We start from the raw sequence: 24,257 nt of genomic DNA, 5'->3' as shown, positions 1-24,257 counted from the left end.
CTGACAAGAAGGAGATGGGATTTGGAGGCCAACTTCTGTTTTCCCCCATTGGCCAGCTATGATGTGGACCAGTGTTGGCATTCAGCAGGTTCTGACCAGTTCTGGAGAACCAGTAGCGGAAATTTTGAGTAGTTCAGAGAACCGGCAAATACCACCTCTGACTGGAGATTTTACAGTATCCTTCCCCTGCCACACCCACCAAGCCACGCCCACAGAACCAGTAGTAAAAAAAAAAATGAATCCCACCACTAGTGTGGACAATTATGGTTTCTTACAAGAATGGTTTCAAAGATTTGAAGAGAGGCAACTAAATGTCCTGGATGGAACCTATATATGAAGATCCAGCACTACAAGTTCTAGACACTGGATTACATTCTGATTTATTCATGTAACATTCGTGCAAAATGGTGCAGATTTTGTTCTTGGGTAAGTCTATGTTACCTAAGCAATTCCCCCTTAACAACCATATATATGCATCATTCAGTGACTCAGGAGGTAATATATTGTCTGTTTACCATCACTTTAAAGTGGTATAGATGTTCTGCTATGGTTTTACTGGAATAGCAGTTAATGTATGTATTAAATTATCAAGAGATTCAGATTTTACGGGGGGAGGGGGGGAAATCTATCATTACCAGTAACTTACTTAATGTTGCTAGAAATGTTAGGAAACTACAGGTTCAACAGAGAAATTAAGAATTTTAAATTAGAATTGTACAATTATAATCTCTTATGCAAAATATTATAAATAGTAGATGTTGCTGCATTTTCCTTACACACATTTTCCTGTTAGCAAAAGAAAGAGTAAAAGTATGAATCCAAGGGGGTTTCCCAAATCCCTTGTCCCAATCTGAACATTTAGGAAAGATCCTCAACTCCAGAGGTTGGATTCAGCAGGTTCTGACCCGTTCTGGAGAACTGGTAGCAGAAATTTTGAGTAGTTTGGACAACCAGCAAATACCACCTCTGAGTGGAGATTTTACAGGATCCTTTCTCTGCCATGCCCACCAAGCCACGCCCTCAGATCCGGTAGTAAAAAAAAATTGAATCCCACCAGAGCTCAACTCCATTTTTAAAGTGATTTACTAAAGTCAAGCAGTTATTAGCAAAGCTGGATCTGAATATTTCCTCACAAAGCCTGTGTTTTTTCCTCTCCCCCTGGCCATCCACCCTTGACCAGTCCTAATCTCTCCCCCCACACACACACATTTTATGGCAGGATGCCAGCAAAGCAAAGTATGCTGAAGGTAGAATACCTGACACCTAGCCAGTATGACCTGGTTTTTATGAATCAGCTGTTTCCTCAGAGGCACATCAAGCTGTGGACCTCATGACCAATAGCAGCAGCAGGCCTGGGTTTCTCTTTCTGACAAGATGATCTTCTGAAGCAACGACTTCCATTGACACACGCTGCTACAACGCAGAAATCAGCAGTTTCCTGGTAGAGAATTTGGCTGTGTTTGAATGAACTTTTCTATTTTGCTCTTAGTCTCTTGTAGAACCTCATCAAGTTCTCATAGATTAGAACTTCATATAAGTATGAAGAATCCCAATCTAGTGAATATGCACTATAAAAGATGTATAATGCAAAATATGATAGATATAGCACTTTGGTGTATCATTATTTTGGAATACAATACCAAATGACATAATATAGTATTCCATAATTAAAAAGATGTACTCTAGTCATAATGGATAACAACAGCAAGAATCTAAAACTAGAACCACCTCCAAATATGCCTGAGATGATGGACCAAATGAAGCTCCTACACTGGAATTGCCTTAATACATCACATTGTGGAATGTAATTTATGGCTTTTCAGATTAAAAGTTGTAATTTGAAGAATAAGTGGATCCAATGATTATGTAAAATTTAAAGAATTGTGTTCAGCTCTATCTCTAATATGAACACCTAGCCTATCTCAGTTAATTTCCAAAAAATGAAGCAGGTTTTATATGGAAATTACATGGGAAGTCCCAAGACTGCAGCTATTGGTATTACACTGAGAAAACATTTCAGAACACACAGAAAACAAGATAGATACGTCCATACAGTAGAGTTAGAGTTACATGAGTTGTGTTTTTATCAGTACAAGAAGTTCATCGAACATGAATGTTTTGAACATAAATGATTGCACAAAACAGTTTATTCTGAAGCAGAGAAAATTACCATAGTGGAAATACAAATGCATGATATATGATACAACTGTAGTACCGTAAAAAAATTACTTCACAGTCATCTAATTTGTAATGTGTGTTTGACAAAATAGTTCCACTCTTAAAATTCTTAAACTAGCTACATGACTTTTAGCTGAAATAACTATAAATTAAAATGTTTTCTTTAACTGGTGTTTTATATCCAGGTATAAGAATTTTTGGCCCATTCAACTCAATAATATTTGAGAGTCTCCTGACATCAACTGTTTATTTCCAGTCCTGTCACATAATTTCTGTGGGGTTTAATGTCCCAGCTGCTCAAAATCCCTATAGCTGTCCTTCATCCATTCTCTCACTGATCCGCTTGCATGTCCCAGATCTTCTTTTTTTAAGGCTGCTTCAGACTGAAGGTGGGTGTAGCCCCAGAGCTGTAGAAGTGGTTTGCTAACCTTCCTGAAGTGATAGCCATCGATGTATTTTTAACTGAAATATTCATAAATTTATTTTGAGTGGGTCATGCCTCTTAAGTGTTTGTGGTGCAAATAGAGATGTCCACAGGAAGCGGATCAATTAAGTCAGCCGTGGGATCCTACCTGTTCCAGTACTGGTTTGCTGATCGTGCACGCACATGCATGCCCCTAACGTGCACGTACCTAACGCGCATGCGCAGCTTTCCACACACCAGCTGAGAGGATAATGAAGAGAAAAGTGCAGGGATGGGTGGGAGGGCTGATCCTGCGCTTTTCTTTCTCCTCTCAGCTGATCGTCTGAGGCTTTTTTGGGTCGAACCAGGCTGAACTGGTAGCAAACCACCACTGAATTAAGCCACAAATCAGTCCAGCAAAGATCCACCTTAGCAATACGTGTACAGGTAGTCCTCACCTTACAACAGGGGTCCCCAACCACCGGTCCGCGGACCGGTACCGGTCCGCGGAACAACTCCTACCGGTCCGCGGCTTGCTGGGCACCGCCATCTTTTTTCATGAAAAAGTGCTTCCAGTGAGCTTTTCCGGGTAGAAAGCTCACCGGAAGCACGTTTTCATCAAAAAAGATGGCGGCTAGCGCTTCCGGTGAGCTTTTCCGGGTAGAAAGCTCACCGGAAGCACGCTTTCATCAAAAAAGATGGCGCCAGCGCTTCGGTGAGCTTTTCCGGGTAGAAAGCCATTTCTACCGGAAAAGCTCACGAGCATGCGCTATCTTTTGATGAAAACGTGCTTCCGTGAGGTCACTGGAAGCACTTTTTCATCAAAAAAAGATGGCGGCGCCCAGCTGATGCCGGTACTGGGCCGCGGTGCCCAGCTGATGCCGGTACCGGGCCGCGGCGTCAAAAAGGTTGGGGATCACTGCCTTACAACATTCGTTCAGCAACTGTTCAAATTTACAGTGGTAATGAACAAAGAGACTTTCGACCCATGCTCAAAGCTACAACCACTGTAGCGCCCCCCCCCCACAGTCATGTGATCAAAATTCTGGCTCTTGCAGCCCACCCGTGCTGCAATTCTTCCCATTGGCCTATCTCCCATCTGTCCGTTTGGCCCCTGCTACCTGTGCTCCACCACCCCAGCTGACCTTTAGCATTGTTTCCCCCCCCCCCAATCTGTTTATGAGGTATGTCACTGCTGGGCTACATGGAGCTGGATTTGCATTGTGAAAAAGTGACAAAAAACAGTTTAAAAGAGCTGGAGTGTTACCAACATACCCCTTTGTGCGATGCTCTTGGGCTGCGTGGGGCTGTCTTTGCATTAGGGAAAGGCGGGGGAGCAGAAAGCAGACGCTCCCTGAGCTGGGGTAGAGCAAAGAGTCTATTTCCTATCCTATCCTTTATTTTGCAAAGAACTCCTAGGCAGGGCTGGAGATGGCTTTGCATTGGGGGGGGGGAGTTACTTCCCTCCTCTCCTTTTTAAGAGTTTTTAAGAACTCTTATGTTTTGTTTTAGACCAGGCACGTCCACAAGATTGTAAATTTTTAACGTGATTTTATATTGTAAAAACTATCACATATATTTTATATGTGTCCCGAGACACTTCCCCTTCACTCAGTGTAGTCCAGGCAAGCCAAAATGTTAAGACCAATGGTGGTATTCAGCAGGTTCCGACCAGTTCTGGAGAACCGGTTGTGGAAATTTTGAGTAGTTCGGAGAACCAGCGAATCCCACTTCTGACTGGAGATTTTACAGTATCCTTCCCCTGCCATGCCCACAAAACCGGTAGTTTTTTTAAAAAATAAAATTGAATCCCACCACTGATTAAGACATCCATGTTTTAGAGCAAAGCTTATAAGGAACTGCTTATGCAATTGCAAACAAGGGTCTGATAGACAGTTCAAGCATTGATTTGGTTCCCTAAGATACTGCTTGATTTAGCCATTGGATTATGGGACAAAACATAATGGTTGGATTCACACTAACTAAGCCAATAACCAACCCTAACTGTCCTGGTTTAATGGATGGGCAAATCCATTCAAGAGATAATAAGAGTTTAAAACCATTTCGGTTGTATTGTAACTTAATCCTGCCTATTTCTTTAAACCTTGAGCACTGGCCCGTCTGCCCTACAGTGCCTGGATTCTGCCTAAGTTTCAGGCAACGTTTGCCAGAGAGGAATACCCAGCAATGCTTTATTTTTTTGCATGTAAATCTATTTACTCCAAGAAGCCCTACTAGACTAGAGGTTCGAACCGCTCATTTGGCGCATGCGCCTGAATGCCATCGAAGGCTGGAATTAATTTCTGGGTGAAGCTGCAGAACTGAAGTGGGGCGCCAGTAATGAGAGGAACTCGTGGGGGGAGAAAAGGGCAACCTGAGGAAAAAAAACAAGTCGCCAGCTGCATTTGCTCTAACGAGGTTTCACAGCCGCCGGTCGCTGCATTTTCCTTCCTTCCCCCCTTCATCCACGCCTTTTTCCCCCTCCAGCTTCCAAAATCAGGGGGGTGCGGGAGGCAGGTCGTGGGAATGGCAATCAATCCTTTTGAGGAAAGCGCTTGGCCGCCGCCACCGTTTAGCCGCAGCCCCGGACGGACGACCGGGCCCGACCTTTCCTTGCCGTCCCGCCGCAATGAACCTAGCAGCGGGGGGGGGGGTGCGTCGAGTGACTCGGCAAGCTTCTGCTGTGGTGGCAAGGCGACCATTGCCGCCCCCCCCCTCCCCCGGTTCCGCCGCCCGGCCCGGTCGCAAAGCCGCCAGCCCCGCCTCCCGCGGGCTGCCAGGCGAGGCGAATTCCAGATGTGGAGGCGAAGACCTTAAAGGACCTCTCGCCGCCACCGTCTGCCGGGGCTAAACGCGCCTTACGGGCATCCTTCCCGCCACGAGTGCCGCAGGAGCAGCAGCCTCCCTCGCTTGCTTGCTTGCTTGCCTGGCTGGGCTCCGCGCGGTGCCTCAGAGGGGAAATTCCGCGTCTGCGCCGCCATAACTTTGAGCTCAAAAAGAAATCGGCCGCCCTCACAGAGTTGTTGTTGTTGTTTGTTTTGTGGGTTCGTTTGTTTTCACCTGAGGAGAGGGGAAGGCGACTCCAGGCTGGGTGGCGGGACAGGCTCCCTTTTGGACCAAGAGGAGAAATTCTAGGCCGGCGGTCCTTTCTCTTCCCGCTGCCGCAGCATCCGTCAATTTCATGCCTACTGGGGCTTTCGCCCGCCGGCTTTTCGCTCCCTCCGAGGACCGGGAGAGTCTCCCTGGCCCCCTCAAACTTCACAAGGTAACTAAGGGCGACTCCAGTTCCTCAGTAAGCCTTCTTTCCCCCACCCCCATATTTTTTTCTTTCTTTTCTTTCTTACCGTTCGCGCCCTTTTTACCTCAGCAAAACGCCCGCTTGGGCTTTGCTTGGGATCCCCGTTTGAAACCTCTTCCCTCTCAGTCGGTGAGGGGAAGAGGGTGGCCTTCCTCCTCCATCCACCCACCCCGGTCAGTTCATCTGCTCGCCTTGCTTGCGGCAGACCTTTCCTGGGTCGTTAGGCCGGCTTGGCAAGTGGCCGTTTGGCTCCAGCCTCGCCGTCGCCTCAGGCCCGGCTTTACCGAAGGGGAGCCTTCCCGGCCTCGGTGCCGCAGTCTCGACAGAGACCGCGCTGCCTCGCAAAAAGAACATGGTGCCTCCTCTTCCTCCTCCTCCTCCTCGGCGTCCTCCCTGCCGCCCGCCTCGGCTCTGCCCCGGCCGCATTCATTAGTCTCCTCCCCCCGCAGGCTGAGCCCACCACCACCCCGGGCTCCGGATCTTCTCCGGCGAGAGGCGACGGCGCCGTTGCTCCGGCTTACTTGGGAGCCCCGGTGAGTGCCCGCCGCCGCCGCCGCTTATGCAACACATCATCGAAAACCATCCGGACATGGCAACGGCGCTGCTGGCTGGGGAGAAGCTGAAGGAGTTGATCCTGCCCGGGCAGCAAGACGAGAAGGCGGGCTCGCTGGCCGCGCTCCTCCTGCAGCTGAAGCTCGAGCTGCCCTTCGACCGCGTGGTCACCATCGGCACCGTCCTCATCCCGATTGTCCTGGTCACGCTGGTCTTCACCAAGAACTTCGCCGGTAAGGGGCAGGCTGGGGGACGGAGACTGGCTCGGCTGCTTTCAAGGACAGGGTGGCCGGGGCGGGGAAGGGGAGGAATCCAACAGGTTGATGGGCTCTAAGGACCGGGACCAGCTTCACCTGTTGGAATTCTGCCTGCCAGATAGTTGTTTAAAGGGGTGGATCCTAAGCAGAAGGAGGCCCCTAAAAGAGCACCTAACCGTATCCCATTCCGGAGTTGTGAGGTTGTGGCACTGCAGCAAGAGCACTGCAGATAAAACAAGGTCCAATTGGCTTCCCAGGAACAAGGGCAGAGGTGGTGGTACTCAGCAGGTTCTGACCAGTTCTGGAGAACAACGGGTAGCGGGAATTTTGAGTCGTTCGGAGAACCGGCGGTTACCTTCCCCCTGGAGTGGGGTGGGAATGGAGCCATGCCATGCCATGCCAAGCCATGCCATGCCACGCCCCCCAAGCACGCCCACAGAACCCGTAGTAAAAAAAATTTGAATCCCACCCACTGAACAAGGGGTAGAACAGCAGTCTGCAACTTTTCTGGTTCTATGGACCGGCAGTGGCAGGGGGAGAAGGGATGTTTTCGCATGTGCGGTCCAGATCCCGCGCATGAGCAAATGAAGCTTGGCGCGTTCGCCCGCTACTTCCAAAGCCTGGTTCCCAACATGCCATGAACCGGTACCAGTCCACTGCCCGGGGTTGGGGACCCCCCCGCTGTATAACAAACAATACAGATAGTCCTCGACTTACGATCACAATTGAGCTCAAACCTCCTGTTGCTAAGCGAGACAGTTTTAAGTGAGTTTTCTCCCATTTTACGACCTTTCTTGCCGCAGTTGTTAAGTGAGTCGCTGCGGTTGTTAAGTTAGTAACATGGTTGTTAAAGGAATCTGGCTTCCCCATTGATTTTGCATGTCAGAAGGTCACAAAAAGATGGTCACGTAACCCTGGGACACAAAACCATCGTAAAGATGAGACAATTACCAAGCATCTGAATTTTGATCACGTGACCATGAGGATGCTTGCAGTGGTCATAAGTGTGTGATAAATGACCGTAAGTCACTTTTTTTTTTTTTTTGGTGCCGTTGTAACTTTGAACGGTCCTTAAACGAATGCTTGCAAGTTGAGTGCCAATTGTATATCCAAGGAATTGAACAGAATGGGAGGGAAGAAGGGTCAAGTCCAAAGGATTGCCTTCAGACAGGCAAATCCTGGCCCTATAGAAGAAAAGCCATTGTGTGTTGATGGGGCCAGTTTCTTCCTTAACGCTCTTTCCCCCATGTATGTCAGAAAGATGGAAGAAAAGGTGGCAGAAGACAGAAGGGGTCACAGGTGGATGATATATTGTCTGGATGCCCTGTAAATCAGTGAGTGAGGAAAAATGGGTACACCCAACACAGAGGTCAGCAACCTGTGGCTCCAGAGCCGCATACGGCACTTTCATCCCTCTGCTGTGGCTCCCTGTCGCCAGTCGGAGCCACAATTTTGAGAAGAGCTGGTTGGTGAGGGGGTGAATGCAGCATGCCAGGAGGAGACTCTATGGCAAGGGGCAGGTTTTCCAGTCGGCTCCACAATTGATAGGTCTTTTGGTTAAGACAGGTAGACGAAAAAGGACACCATGCTAGGAGGAGACTCTATGGTAGGGGGAACCGGACTTCTGGGTCCAGAATTAAATGGGGGGAAGGGGGCTTCCGATTAAGATCTTTGTGGCTCCTGGTATTTTCTTTTCTGTAGGAAATTGGTCCAAATAGCTCTTTGAGTGTTTAAGGTTGCTGACCCCTGCTATAGACCTACCCCAAGTTGTACATGAGAAGGTCCTCCCTTGATTGAATTTCATCAGTCAATCTTGTTTTATCAAGATGACCAGCTACTTTGGTGTATTAAATGCCTTGGACATGCAAAAGCCACTTATGAACATTATATTTGGATTGTCAGTAAGGATAATGGCTAGGGTAAAGTTGCAACAGAAAAGTCAAGACAAGAAAATTGGGGCTTGGGTGCCCACAGCAACTCAAAAGTCAACATGGTGACCATCCAAAAAAGTCAAGATGATGCTTGTAAAAAAAGGGGTGGAATTTGATTAGATGGTTGTGGCTACCGTCTTAACTCTTTTGATGCCCAATGCTGCATATGGAGGATAGAAAGGCAAACCAGAGGATGCGTTTAGGAAAACGCCCCTTTCTCCTGAGTTATGGTCCTCCACCTCTCCTTGGTAGGGTGTCCACATGGAACTGTCTCTTGTCAATTCCTATCCTATTCTTATTGCTGTCTCCCAAGTTACTTCTAGTTACTGACTTTCCTCCAAGATAATAGGGGACAAAACATTTTATTCACCTCAAGGCTGCCTTTAGGCAGTGTTGGAATAAGAGGAAGAAAGAGATTTAATGACAACCTTCACAGTTAAGAATGGCTTATGTCTGTTTCATTCATGACTGGAGCTGAGTGTGAGAATGGCGGGGAAACTGCTGTCATGTGCTTGTGTGTGTCACACGTAATATATGGTGATGAAATATTGGAAGGGAGAACGAAGAATTCTGCTCCCTAGAACAACCATATTAATGTGTCCCCTTATATTTAAATTATATTTCTAAAATACTTTTGTCAAAAGGATCACCTTAGCCAGGGTTGTTCATAGGAACAGGGGGCAAATATCCCTAGTACTCCTTCTTCTGTTTTCCCTATGGCAGCAATCCTATGAAATGAGTTGGACTGAAGAAGATGACCGGCCCAAAGTCACCCAGCTAGTTTTCATTCTAAGGCCAGATGAGATCTCTGAAGGAAGCAAATGCATGATAGTCCATGTGCTCTGCATGAGCTAAAATCAATGATGCATTATGTGCTGATGGAACAGTCATTGCTTCTGTTGTTTATTTCATGTCTTGCTGTATTTTCAACTCATTGGTGTCTTGGATTTGGCCTGTTAGAATGCTAGTCTAATGATCTTCGTTTATCTGTTTTTATATACCCAGAACACCCCTAAGGGTGAGAAGGGAATTTTATTTTACTATATATGTATAGCCGTTTTGGCAAGGTAGACAGCTAATAAAATGGCTTCTCTGTTGCCTATTTGGAGTGATGAAAACTCTACATAGGTTGCCACAAATAATTTCCTTAAGACCTGATTTAGCGTGATGATTTACGGTAATTATTGTTTTCATGGAGGCTGCAGTATTTATAATTGGCCTGCTGTTGACATTTGTAAGACTTGTTAGGAAGTGTCTTCTTGCATGGCCAAAGATATCTTTCCCCAACCTGGCTCCTTTCCAGATGTGTGAGGACTGCAGTGCTCAGCATTCCCCAGCAAGAAAGGTCTTTGACTGGGAGTTCTGACCATTCTCATACTGGGAATTCTGGAAGATGTTTGGTTTGGAAAGACTGCTTAAAGGCATTCAAGAGTGTTTTCAGTTTTGACTTGGCAAGAGGTAAATAGATAATTGCCCAGGTATCCTGATCCTTTTCATTTGTAATACAGTAGTAGATCTATAGCAGTAGAAGATACTGCATTTATATCTTGAGCAGAAGATATAGCCATATATTATATTTATATATTAGTCTGTTGCTCCAGGCATCTGGCATGATTTCTTTTCCAAGAGGGATAGGCATGTTTACTTGTAGTATCCTAAAGAAAAAAAGTTGTAATATAAATGAGAAGTTGAGTGCTGGTATGAGTCTTGCTTCTTCCTTGAAGTTACTCCTGTATAGTAGTCTCTGCCTTAGTTGTACCTTCTATATACAATTTCCCTTGGAGATTGACATAAGGCCACCAGAAGGATAACGTGTGTGGCCTGTTAAATAAATGAAAAGTATCTAATTCCATACTGACTTTGTCATATTGAACTGGTGGTATAAAACCTCAGACGAACCTGAAATTCTATGTATGGTGAACTTTCATTTTAAAAAATAAGGTTTTATTAAGAATGTTCTAAGTAGATGTTACATAAATCAGTATGAGGCATTTAAATACTTTATGATTTTAGCTTGATTGACCTATTTGTCTATTTCACAGCCATTAGAAAATAAATCATATTGCCTTTTGAAATCTACCTAACCACTATGTTGTTTAGATTTCTAGTGAAGCCATTTAGTTTAGTAATCTTAACTTATTGGGGTATATAGGGCTGTGTAATAGCCAGAAGTAGTAAATTCTAGGGCTAATTTCTGTTGGTCCAACCCTGTGCTCAAGTCAGAAGATTTTATACAATCCCACTCAAATGGTTATACAGCATACTCTTGAAAACTTCCAAGGATGGAGCACCCACCACTCTGGGAGGCAAAATATTCCATTGATTAATTGTTTTCTCTGTCAGAAAAATTATCCTTATTTCTAGAGTCAATCTCTCTTTAACAAGCTTCCACCCATTACTTCTTGCCCTGCACCTGATGCTTAGAATAATAAATTAATACCCTTTCCTCTGTGACAGATCCTTGAGTTTTCATACCCCACTCCATACTGGTCTAATTACTATTACAATTACTTCAAAAACAGATACTTATTTCCATGTTACGTTCTTGAAATTGGTATTTTTTTATTTTTGTGAATTTTTCAGGGGGTTCTCTACGTTAATGTAATCAGTTCACATCTGATCAAACAAAATTTGCATGGGAAAAGAATGTTATCCATAGAAATCAGGAGGGCACAGTGGCTAAGACAGCGCTGAGTCAAAAGACCATTAAGAGGTCTACAGCTGGGCAGTTCAAAACCCAAGAGCATGAGCCACATGATGGAATGATCTCCCACCAATTTATCCCAGCTCCTGCTCATCTAGCAATCAATCAGTCAGTCAATCAATCAATCAAAATAGAACTGGAAGGGACCTTGAAGTCTTCTAGTCCAAGACCTTATACTATTTCAGATAGTTCGGAAGCATGCAAATGCAAGTAGATAAATAGGTACCACTTCGGTGGGAAAATACCAGGGACATGAAAGGAGCCTTCTCATGCATCCCCTGGGCAATAGTGATGTCACCGACTAATCCTTTCAACCCAGAAGTGCCTTGGTTTTCGACACAAATATAGTAGTATAGAAATTGTAAAAGCTTGTTACTTTTATGTTACCAGCCAACATGCAGTTATCCCATATTTATTGCTAAGCAATAACTCTTGTAAAAATGTACGTATTATAGCCTCCCCTTTTTTTAACCAGAGGCCTTAAACTCTTTCATGATACTCCAAAGGCACCCTTTCTCGATTTAGGGTTCTGCAAGATGCCTCTATGGGTTCTGCTAAAGATCATGTTTAAAAATTACTTTGAGTTTTTGAAATTTCCATGCCATAATGCAGAATGCTAGTGCTTGCAACAGTGGGGATTTTTATGTACCACAGCTCAGCTTACTGATCACACTATGTGATCTACATTACTGTGAGCTATAGATACATTTTTTAATATATATATAAACCTGTTGACAGGGGCTGTGATTAAATTTTGTACAATGTCCAAACTTAGATCATAGGATAAACAACCACACTTTTTAGCTAAATTTTATTCTAGACATCTGCATGATATTTAAACTTAGATTGGATGGATTTGTGTGATTAATCTACTGAAGTTGTGAGTCTGAAGTGACTGCACAATGAAACTGTTCATTTATAGCCCTTTTCTCTCTCTCTCCCTCCCTCCGTCCCTCCCTCCTATTTCTTCCTCATTTTAATTACTTGCAGGCATGTAACTGAGCTGAAATCTAGGCTGCAAGCTGTTAAAAAAAGTGTCAGCCAGCCTGCCACACAAAGGTAGTTGAAATAGAGGCCCAGATTGTGACTGACTGGCTGTCTACAAAAGACTATAATTTGATCTCAGTGGCTCAGATTTGGTTTGTTCATTTGTTTCTATAGTGCCAAATCAGTGAAGAATCATGACGGGACAGAAATGTACTACTTCTGTTGGGCTGAGAGTCACACTCGGCTTAACATGTTGAAAGCCACATTCAAAACATGTCAGGGCAAGGTCCAGTTTTGAAATTGGGGATTCCAGTGTTGTTAATGAAGGAAATGGATGCCTGAGCTCTTACAGTGACTGAAATCACACAGTTTTGCCCCATAAATCGGCCGCAGCCGCCTACAGTGCAAACATCACCAATTTTTGCTCTGTCTGTTTGAGAGGAACTTGGGAGTGACGAAGTATTTGTAAGCATGGTGCCTGCCAGTTTGGACCGGTTCTAGCAAACCAGTAGTTCCAACAATCAGCTGGCCCTGCCCACCCATCTCCGCCCTATCCTGACCCATATTTCCATCTTTTTCAGCTCAGCTGATTCGTGCGGCACAGTGGATTTCATGCGCTTCAGCTGTTTTACTTACCAGGGCTGCCCTGTAGAGGTTCAAGTGGTATTTTTTGAATGCTGCGTGCGCATGCACACAGACCCAGTTGCTAAGATTTGTCAGACTACAGACAGGCCACCAGCAGATTGATTGATTGATTCAATCAATCATTCAGTCTATAACCTATCTTTTTTCATAAGTATCCAAAGAAATTTACAACCATTAAAACAGAAGCTATAAAATATTCAAATTAAAGACAAAATCCTTAAAATTAGTGGATAGTTAAAAGATTAGTAGAAAAATTGGGGGTTTATTCCAGTATTCCTTAAACACTGTAATGATTTAGTAAAAGTTCCCAATATCTCATGGAGCTGATATTTAATTGCTCAGTTAGCTCATTGTAATATTCTGTTTTATTGCTGAATTCTTTTGCAGAAAGGCTCTAGGCAGGATTATGTAAATGCTGACAGGCTGTTTTGTTTTGTTTGGTGTCAGATATAATGTGCCCATTTTTGCTTGTTGGGTTTTTTAAGAGGAAAGGAGAAAACAAAGGCACAGTCCAGAACAAGTTAAGTTTTGATTAGAGAGCATCTTACAAGTTGCCTTTATCTCTTATTAAACTTAATAATTATTTCAGTCACTCATGGACAAACTCAATTGGGAATTTGGGGAGGTGCAGTTCTAGCACATCTGGAACTTGAACATGTTTTAGTGAAAGAGATTTTTTTTTTACTTTGATGCAGAGAAAACCCAACTCTTATGTCAGCCTTTGAGGAATTAGGGCATGTTAAAGTAGCAACAAAAAAATTGGAGAATGGCCTTAAGAAACAACTTTAATAATTAAGTATTTTTAGTATTTATTTGATTTGTCAATCGCTTACAAGATACAGGTATAAGAATAAACATAGTTTCAAATACATGAGATAGATACTTATAAGAAAAATAAAAAGAAACAATAGGACAGGGACGGTAGGAACGAATGGTGCGCTTATGCATACCCCCTACAGGCCTTTTAGGAAGGAGGTGAGGTCAATAGTAGACAGTCTAAGGTTAAAGTTTTTGGGGTTTGGGGAAGAAACTACAGAGTCAGGTAGAGTATTCCAAACATTGAGCACTCTGTTGCTGAAGTTGTATTTTCTGCTGTCAAGTTTGGTGCGGTTAACCTTGAGTTTGTATATATTGTGTGCTCTTGTATTGTTATGATTGAAGCTGAAGTATTCATTTGCAGGTAGGACATTGCAATGTATGATTTTATATATTATATTTAGATCGGACCGGAGACGGCATAGTTCTAGGTTTTCTAGGTCTAGAATTTCAAGTCTGGTGGCATAAGGTATTCTGCAATGAGTAGAGGAGCGGAGAACTCTTCTTGTGAAATATTTCTGGACTTTTTCAATTGTGTTAATATCAGATACATCATATGGGTTCCAGACTGATTAGTTGTATTCCAGTATAGGTCTAGCAAATGTTTTGTATGCTCTAGTTAGTAGTGTGATATTACCAGAGAAGAAGCTATGTAGGATTAGGTTAACAACTCTTAATGCCTTTTTGGCTAAGTAGTTACAGTGGGCTCTAGCACTTAGATCATTTGAGATGAGTACTCCAAGGTCCTTGACAGAGTTTGGATCCTCAACAAGGTCTTGACTATTTAGCTTGCATTTAATCTTCTGATTTTTTTTGCCAATATGTAAGACAGAGCATTTATTTGTTGAGATTTGAAGTTGCCATTTGATTGACCATTCTGATACATAATCAAGATCTTTTTGGAGGGTAGTAGTATTGTCTGTGGTGTTGAATAGCTTTACATTATCAGCAAAGAGAACGCAGTTGCTCTTAATATGATCACAGAGGTCATTTATGTAGAGTATGAAGAGAGTTGGTCCTAAAACACTGCTTTGGGGGACACCACTGTTGACAGGTACAGAATTTGATAGGACGCTCCCAATTTTGACCATTTGTTGTCTGTTTGACAGGAATGCTTCTATCCAGTTATGCAGGTGTCCAGAGATACCATAAGATTTTAGTTTTAGGAGTAGTTTGTCATGTACCACTGAATCAAAGGCTTTACAGAAATCAATGTCGATTGCGTCTATTGCTTTGCCCTGATCGAGTTGTATAGTCCATATGTTTTTGTAGTGTAAGAGTTGCAGATTACAGGATAGTTTTTTCTTAAAACGAAATTGTTTATTAGAGAGTAGGTTGTTTGTTTCTAAGTGGAGGATGATGGATTGGTTAAGAATTGATTCCATGACTTTACAGGTGACGCAGAATAAAGAGATTGGTCTGTAATTTTCAGCTAGGCTGGGGTCTGTCTGGAGAAGATGGGGATGACTGGTTTGTGACCATAGTTTTGGCAAGGAGCTGGTCCTGAAAGATTTTTCAAAGATTATGCTTAGAGGTTCGGCTATGGCAGTGAATAGCTTTTTTAAGAAGTAGGCTCATATTCTGTCCGGTCCAATAGATAGGGATGGTTTTAGATTGCGCAGTGCTTTTTCAACATTGTCTTCTGTAAAATCGATATGTATTAGATCATTATAGTTGTCTGTGGTTCGACTAGGAAATACTGGGCATGATCCATTGCTGTTTACAAATACTGAGCTGAAGAATGTGTTAAAGAGGTTTGTTTTGATGGTGTCGTCGTTGCAGTCTTTACCATTAGGTCCTTTCAGGGGTGGGATGGACCTTGAGTCTTTTAGTTTGTTGTTTACAAAATTGTATAAATCACGGCTGGAATTTGCATGTAGAAGGTTTTCCTCTTGTTTAATGTGATAATTAGTGCATTCAGTTTTTATCTGGTGGCATAGATTTTTGTATCTGCTTTTGAAGTTCGCAACGTGACCAGATTTGTTTTTTCACCAAAGTGATCTTTTTGGATTGAAGCTTCCTTATTCTTATAGGTAATCTGTTTTTTCTGGTTTTGGGAGTTGTTATTGGTACATATAGTTTGATGACTCTTTTGATTTCTAGTAAGAATATGTTGTAATGGTCTTCAACAGTATTGCATCCAGTGAATAGAAATTGCCAATCAAGGGAAGAGAGATTGTTGATTATAAGATCATAGTTGCCTTTTTTGAAGTTATAATTGGGGATCACATCATTGTGATGATTTTTGTGTGGACGTATGTTGAGACAAAAGTCAATCATGTTGTGGTCACTGTTGGAAAAGGGTTCCTTAATTTGTATTCCGTAAATTGAATTCAAACTATTGCAGAAGATGAGATCGAGGCAGTTGTTAAGACTAGTATTGTTGGTTACTAGTTGTTCCAGTCCCAGATTTGTTACAGCATTATAGAAGGTTGCATGTATGGGTTCAGTTGTACATTCGTTTAGGGTCCAGTTAATATGAGGTAGATTGAAGTCACCAAGAAAGATAAAAGTATGTGGGCAGGATGTTGCCCATGTTAGTAGTGAATTTAGCTTGTTTACATGTTCGATGTCATAATCAGGTGCTCTGTAACATAGTAAGAATCGAAATGTGACATTTAAGGATAGTTCACAGATGATCGTCTCAGGAAGAGCAAACTCCTGGGTAACTTGGATGTTTCTTAAATGTAAGGACTTTTTATAGAAGATAGCAACACCACCTCCTCTACGGATTTCACGATCAGATTGGTAAACATGATAGTCTCTTACTGAGGTAATGGAGTCAGGGAGAGATGCATTGAGCCATGTTTCAGCAGACAAATATGATGTTGAATTTAGCCATATTTAGTAAGAGGAGAAATTCAGGTATTTTATTTACAAGGCTTCTTGCATTGACTAGCTTGCATTTAAGGCCAGTTGAGTTGTGGGTTGTGTGACTTGCGTTTGATACAGTCTGCACGGTAATCAATGTACAGGTCCTTCTCTCCATTGTCTAGACGATTTTTGAGTTCTGTGCATAGTATACGGGAGCGGGCACGTTGCTGTAAGGATAGGTCAGGACTGTCTTAGAAAATAATTACTCCCTAAATCAACAAAAAGGGTTATTTTTTCTGGTGTAGAAAAGGCATACAGAGACCACAACTGCCTATTGTCACGAGATGTTACAGTTCTCAGTTGAAATCTCATGAGATTTGGCAACTTTGCCAGACTTTTACCATTTTTCCTTTAGAGAAAAAAATAGTTGAGCTTGGGTATGAGACTGTTAAAACCTCACATTTTATCTACTTACTTCCGTTTCTATCCAATTTTGTCTGGACTTGTAGGGCTCATTATGGTAAATTATTCATCATGTTTTAAAGCAAGGTTTCATTTCCTAGCAGCTGCATCATCCAAGTGAAAGGACGGATTATTATTATTTCTGCCATTGGTAAGTAATTTTGGAATTACAGCATTCAAAGGAAACAGAAGGATAGATATTAAAATGAAACCACTTACATAATGTTAAATTGTAATCCTGTGTTGGATATCTGGAAAAGATTGCATAAGCATGCGACTTTTTAAATATAGATCATTTTCCCCAAATGTGTTCTAATTTTGTCTTTTTTTTAAACAAAGTGGACAAATTCAAGAACCTGTACTTAGATCAGTCTGCATATTTTGCCTTCTATTTTCCTATTGCACGTACAGATAGCCCTCGAATTATACAACCACTCAACGGCACTGAAAAAAGTGACGTATGACCATTTTTCACAGTTATGACCTTTGCAGCATCCCCATAATCATGTGATGGAAATTTAGACGCTTGACAACTAGTTCATATTTGTGATTGTTGCTGGATCCCAAAGTGATGTGATCTCCTTTTGCAACCTTCTGATAAGCAAACTCAAAGGGGAAGCCAGATTCATTTAACAGGTTATTAATTTAACAACTGCAATGATTCTCTTACCAACTGTGGGCAATAAAAGTTATAAAATGGAACAAAAGCTCATTTAACAAGTGCCTCGTTTATCAACAGACATTTTAGGCTCCATTATGGTCATAAGTCAAGGACTAGCTGTATTTGAAATGGCCTAATTCCGGCAAAGAAAGCTCATGAATGCTATGTTTTTGTATCTCTTAGCAGTTTCCATTCTCATGAAGAAAATAGTGAAGACAACCAGTAAGTGATACGTCTGATCAGTCAACTTTATTGGTCTTCTTTTATAAGTAGTCCTTGGTTAACAATTACCTCGTTCAGTGAGAGACAGATTTATTTTTGCAGCTTCAGTGTTTATCAGTCATGTGTACTATACTGACTTTGATATTGGTTTCCAGGCACTGCTTTTCAACATTCATTTAAGTGAGCTCTAGTAACCTGTGCCTATTTCTAAAATACCTTCAAATATCATGCAGTGTTCCTTCTCAGTCTTGGTTGAGATGATTTGCTGTTTGAACAAGAGGAAGGTTGCGGTTAATGGTGCAGCATCAATTTAGTCTGAAAAAAATGAAAGAAGAGAAAGGATAGCAACATGATCAGAGTGAGCTGATGCCACACCAAATGAAAGCTCTAGCTTTGATATGCTAAAATTAGATTGTGGATCTATGCAACCGCTGGCTTGTTTGTTTGGTTGTTTGTTTCAAAAAGGGGATAGAAAACCACAGCCAATCTACTTGTCCCACAAAGAAAAAATCAGGACGATTGTAACTTGAACATACTTAATCTGCCAATATTTATGGTTCTTAAATCCTGTGTTTATTTTTCTTAGCAAATAAATCTGAAAAGGTCCAAATGTTCTCATTCAAAATTTAAACCATTGAAGTTCGTATTGTTTCCAGTTTGGTAGTCCCGATTTTGAGGTTTGAAAAGTCTGTTTTGAATTTGGAAAACTTTTGAACTTGAAAAACTTCCTAAGTGATCAAAAGAGCACATTTCATTCTAAAAACAATTGTCTCGCATTCAAAACAGGACATTTTGAATTCATGGGAGTTTGCATTCAAAACATTTTCCATACCATAATTTAAATTTTCTATAATCATGCCTCTTTGGGCAATAACAGCATCAGCAGAAGTATGACAAAACCACTTCAGTTTAGTGCATCTGTATCCACACATTCTTAACACAAATAGAAATGCAAAGACTTACACAGATGTTTTTGCATACGTGAAAGATAGGTCTTTCAGCTTCTTTTACCTGAAGTTCAAGTTTTTTGGAAGAACATATGTGTAGGAAGTTATCCTGGTTAAGTCTAAAATTCTGCTACCATATCTAGCTTTTGAACGTACCTAAATACTGGTAGTCCTTAACTTACAACCACAATTGGGACCAAAACTTCCATTGCTAAACTATTCAATCATTAAGCGGGTCATGCTCAACTTTATGACTTTTTTGCCATTATTAAGCGAATCTGGCTTTTCCCATTGACTTTGCCTAATGGAAGCGCTCTGGAAAGATCACAAATAGCAAGCCTGTACTACTGCAGCCATTATAAGTACATACTAGTTGCCAAACACTTGAATTTTAATCATGTGAATATGAGAATGCGTGAAGATAAGATGATATGCTGATTCCTGAAAGACAAATATTTAAGAAGCATAATGTGGACAGATGATCTTCATGGTTGGAATAAAATAATAGGATATCACTTTTTTAAAGGAACAAAACCAATACAAAGAAAGAATTGTCTATGTTTAAAAAGCTAGGTATTTACAAAAGTTCAATATTAACTTGGTGCTCCTGGGTTAAAATTTAAAAAACAAAATGAATAAAAGCAGTATTGTTTGTGGGGTCTACTATAGACTGTCCAGCAAAACAAAAGGTGATGATTTCCCAAAAATAAATTTAAAATAGCCGTTAAATATTATAAATCTTGATTTGGAGGGAAGGTTGAAGGTAGTCAAATATATACCTGGAACTTCAAAAAAGCAAGTTTCAGTAACTCACAATTATTTCTCACACCAATAATAAATACAATTGAATGAAGTTAATGAAAAGAGTGAAATACAAAATCAGTGAAAGTTCCTAAAAAACGAGATTGAAGATTATTTTGATGGACTGATAGGCACCTAAGAAAAATGTATATATTAGGGAAGAGAAATCAAATGTGCAATACACCTGACGTCGTGATAGTATATGAGAATAATGCTTTGGAATTTTAGTTGATCACAAATTATATCTAAATTCAACAATATGCTATAACTATAAAAAACTATAAATTAAGTCCTTCTAGGAAAATTTGAGGGAATATATTCATTATGCAGAAAGAAGAAAACAAAGAAGCCACTAGGGCTCTCACAAGTAATGAGGTTAGAAATAATTCTAAAAGCCATGTTCCCCATACATTCCCATCTTGATCTCCTTTCCATCCTGATTAATTTGGAAAGAGATAATGCAGAGGGGGTCAGGATTCTGCCCTGTCTCTTAATCAGAGAATAACTCTCTGAAAATTGAACCATGTGAGATCAAACACTAATCTCAATGTATAAAAGCAGTTAAACTGTAGAATCTGTTCAGCAATAGAAGAGGTGATGAAACCTTTTCCTGGACATGCTCAAGATTTCTCAGTAATGCTTTAATTTGAGTTTCTGTATTGAACATAGAGGATCACACAGAAGGGCCTAAATTCTATGATACTGGAGACTATGGTATTTCCATGACATAAAGTGTTTTTATGAATATACAAGTTTCATAGCATTAACTCTGTAGTCGATTCCTATTCCCAAGGAAGATCTGAGTGAGACTTTCTTTGGCCTGAAGGACCATATTCTTTTCCCCTTTGGTGTCAAAAGGAAGTGTGGCCAATGATGTTATGAAGCCACGAGAGTGGGTAGGATCAATGTTTTGAAACCCAGGGGTTTGTTGTTGTTCTCATGTGAAAAAAAGAATTAAATTTGTGAGGTATATTGTTTCTTAAACCCCTTAAAGAACGAAATAAAAAAATTAGCCCAATTTGGTGAGATTTGGAATTAGGTTTGGGATTTTACAGGTACTTTGGGTGTCTTAAGGTCTTGCTAGTATTATAGAATTTATTTGTCTTTTCAAAATCCTTCAAATCTCCCAAACTAAAAAAACCAAAGGCCTGAAATATTTGGCCTCAAACAATCTGGGGGTCTCTAAGGGCTGGTATTGGGTATGGAGTGGGGGATGCTCTATGACGGCAGTAGGTTTAACTGGTTGTGTTGGATTTTTGCAGGGCCTACTTTCTGTTCCTTTTTCTGGTGTAAGAACAATCTATCTTTGTGCTGTACAGATTTCACTCTTTCCCTCCCCTTGGCTCCAGCCAAAGAAGAATGACTAATCCCCACCTGTCAGTGGCTATCCCAGATATTATGATCAACACATTTCCAAAGTGTTATTCCATCTGTTGCTCTTTTAGGTTATTGAATTCCAAATAGAAATTACCTGTTTTTCTGGTGTTTGGAGGCATTGCCTCAGAGTAGCCACAAATATTAGCTAATAGAAATCTTAGACTCCAGAATTCTAGTTCGACGGGATTCTCTAATGTCTTTTTTGTTTAACTTTGTTATGGACTACCCCCTTTAGAGTAGGATGTCTCTTCTACCTTTCCACTAACATATGGAAAGAAAAATACATGAGATAGGGTCTTTGTCTTTTACGTAGTTTATTGGCTGCAATATGCATGGGAATAGTTTGCTATTTCATTTTTCAGAGGAATACACACACACACACACACACACACACACACACACACACATCTATCTCTATCTTTATCTCTCTATCTCTATATCCAGATTCAGCCCATGGGGTGCTTAGATCTGGTCCATGAGGCTGCCCTGGAAACAGTAAAAGACTGGCCCGCGGTGCCTCTGCCAGCGAAAACAGAGCTCCTGCAACCCTCTGCCAGCAAAAATAAAACTCGGGAGGGCCACTTGCAGCCCTCTCAAGCTCCGTTTTCGCTGCATAGTGCTTGGGCCACCACAGGTGCTCCCAATACAAATGACATTGAGCTGGCCACGCCCAACCTGCCCCCCACAAGGTCAAACACAACCTTGATGTGGCCCTCAATGAAACTGAGTTTGACACCCCTGGACTAGAGGATGCAGTTATAAGAATAGAGGCAGACTGGCTGTCTGGAAACTGGATTGGGTCTGAGTCTAACTTGCATAAGGACATATTTGAACTATGGAGTAAAGTCAGTTCTGATCCATAGACAGTACTGGAGTTGGACCAGATATTGGCAGATTTGGCACATTATTTACCAATGAATGGGCTGCCTGTTTACATACATAGACATTTGTCATTTCATACAGTGGGTAAAACTAACTAGAAAGTGATTGCCAAATCCAGAAGTCTAATTTTTTTCTAAGCATGCCAAAACCATAAACTTGCCCAACCCAGTAAGTTCTAATTTATACTCTATTATTTGGAGAGTAACTAACTAGGATTTCAAAGGTAGATGTCATACTAGACTATGATGTTTGAATTACTAGTACCTGATCATGCAGATGGAGAAACAGCGCAGGTAGGCTGCATGTGCAAGCACATTGCTTCTTCACGATTAAAAGCAACTCTAGTTTTTAATAATGTGTGAAGTTGGCCAATTTCAGGCTTTTAGGGAAAGCCTGGAATAAGAGAAAAATCAATACTACAGACCACGAGATCAGAGTGGTTAATTGTAATTCATGTTTAAATCAGTAGACAAAGGATGATTCAGAACATTTGAGCTGGGGACATAGGATAAACAAGCAATACAGGCGTGTCAGTGGCATTTGATAACTTACCTTGCTACTATAAGGAACAAGGAAGAGGATTGTTGGTAAAAAGTAGAGTTTCTTAATAGCTTGCTAAAGGCTAGTTCCATTTTGACCATAGATAAAAGTATTTTTTTCTTCTTTTCTACAGTGGCATGGAAAAACAAGCTTGGCTTCTTAGAAGCTTAGGAAAAAGTTGAAGGTAGATTCTACAAGAATCCTAGAGTAACAAGAAAAGATCATAGTTGAAGATTATGAAAAGTCACAGTTCCTCTCTGTTTAATTGACTCTTTAGTGCATTGAGTGGTGCATCCAATTCTGAGCATGGTGCTTTAGAAAGAACATGAAGCATGTCCAAAGAAAAGCATCCACGATTGTTTTTGGTCCTTGCAGAAAAACCTAAAAGAAACAGTTGGAGGCACTGGGTATGATTAACTTGCAGGAGAAAAAACTGTAAAGAGATACAATTATCTTCAAATAACTGTAGGTAGAAGACAGGACATAACTGTTCAGGATTATTCTAGAAAACAGAGCAAGAAACAATGTATTTAAAGTACAGCGAATCTGATGTCAGGTTGTGTGAGGCTAGCCAACTTAGGAAATAAGAATGTCCTAGATTTCTCAAAAAAAATGTATTGCCTTTAGGGTGCTCCAACAGAATCTCCAGCTGAATGCAGTTTTCTGCTTAACTTTGATCTGGCATAATTAAGATAGAGTTGGTTTGAGTCTTTCTCATATTTCCTCCTTGTCCTGGGTTAAGGGTCTCTGTAACAGTCTTCTTCCTGGGTTTTCCTAAGGTCTGTTAGATAGTCTATCATAGCTGACTCAGTTGAACCTACAGGGGGGAAAATAACAACAACAACAACAACAACAACAATAATAATAATAATAATAATAATAATAATAATAATAATAATAATAATAATAATAATAATAATAATAATAATAATAATAATAATTCTAAAACGAATGGACTTCTTTGAGAGGTAATAGACTCTTCTTTCCAAAAGATGTTTTAACAGAAGCTATATGTCCAATCGGTTAAGAATACTGTAATGGATTCCTGCATTAGGTGGGGAGTTGGACTACATAATGTCCAGCATCCCTTCTAGTACTTAAACTCTCTGGTTCTAACTAGGAAGATATCAAGCAACTGAACGCACCAATATTCACTCAGACAGTTTCATGGCTGAATCCAGGGAGTGATTCTCAAGTCCAAGGGACTAATCACATCATTGTTTCCACCTCCCCCCAAAAAATCTAACCACTGTTAATTATGTTTATGCCATCAGGGGATGATCATTAAAGTCCTTTACTTTATCTACTTATTTACTTAATTCACTTAACAACCATGCAAGAAGATCTGCTCTATGTTATATAAAGTCATAAGTTCACATTTTATTCAGAGATACGTTTTGTAGTGGACCAATGCAAACATTATTTAAACTATATTAACCAACTTTTAATTTATTTTTCAGAAGGAAGAGGATCTGGGAATTTAAAAAAATATATTTGCAGTAACAAAGGAATAGCTACTTTTCATTAAATAAAAAATAATAATTCATGTGCCAGGTTGTACTCTTATTTTTGTGAACTGCATTTGGCTAAGATTGCTGGGAGAGCTGTGATTGCAATAACCATGTGGTATATTACAGTCATCATCTAACAGGAGCATTTCTGCATGACCACTAGAGGTGAATGATAAACAACAGAGTGTTATTGTTTGGAGCAATGGGGGCATACATGAAGTCTCTTATTTGCATGCAAAGCCTTTATGTTCATGCTCATGTCTTCTACT

The 24,257-nt window shown here is 41.1% G+C and overlaps 1 protein-coding gene and 2 long non-coding RNA genes across 7 annotated transcripts in view; 1 reads left to right on the top strand and 2 right to left on the bottom strand.

Moving 5' to 3' along the window:
- Window positions 1–2,064: 2,064 nt before the first annotated feature.
- Window positions 2,065–3,641, bottom strand: LOC148130129 (uncharacterized). Its single transcript, XR_015750203.1, has 2 exons — window positions 3,510–3,641; window positions 2,065–3,039 (listed from the first exon to the last, which is right to left on the bottom strand). It is a non-coding gene; the product is annotated as an uncharacterized LOC148130129 (long non-coding RNA).
- A 1,665-nt stretch (window positions 3,642–5,306) lies between these two features.
- PANX2 (pannexin 2) overlaps window positions 5,307–24,257 on the top strand; it is a 32,076-nt gene continuing 13,125 nt past the window's right edge. For 2 of the 5 annotated variants that reach the window (XM_087969417.1, XM_087969415.1), the window contains exons 1-3: window positions 5,307–5,846; window positions 6,329–6,664; window positions 17,892–17,930. In XM_087969417.1, the coding sequence (XP_087825543.1) occupies window positions 6,439–6,664; window positions 17,892–17,930 (265 nt within the window). In that variant the 5' untranslated portion in view covers window positions 5,307–5,846; window positions 6,329–6,438. Of the gene's footprint in view, window positions 5,847–6,328; window positions 6,665–17,891; window positions 17,931–24,257 lie in introns of those variants that run through there. The other 3 variants (XM_087969416.1, XM_026669008.2, XM_087969418.1) reach the window with 3 other exon arrangements.
- Window positions 17,936–22,816, bottom strand: LOC148130128 (uncharacterized). Its single transcript, XR_015750275.1, has 2 exons — window positions 22,490–22,816; window positions 17,936–18,245 (listed from the first exon to the last, which is right to left on the bottom strand). It is a non-coding gene; the product is annotated as an uncharacterized LOC148130128 (long non-coding RNA).

This window comes from Notechis scutatus, chromosome 6 (assembly GCF_049901735.1).
Source record: "Notechis scutatus isolate UNSWTSFEM ecotype Mainland chromosome 6, rNotScu1.2, whole genome shotgun sequence".
NCBI lineage: Eukaryota > Metazoa > Chordata > Lepidosauria > Squamata > Elapidae > Notechis > Notechis scutatus.
This window is presented reverse-complemented; position numbering and strand designations above follow the sequence as displayed.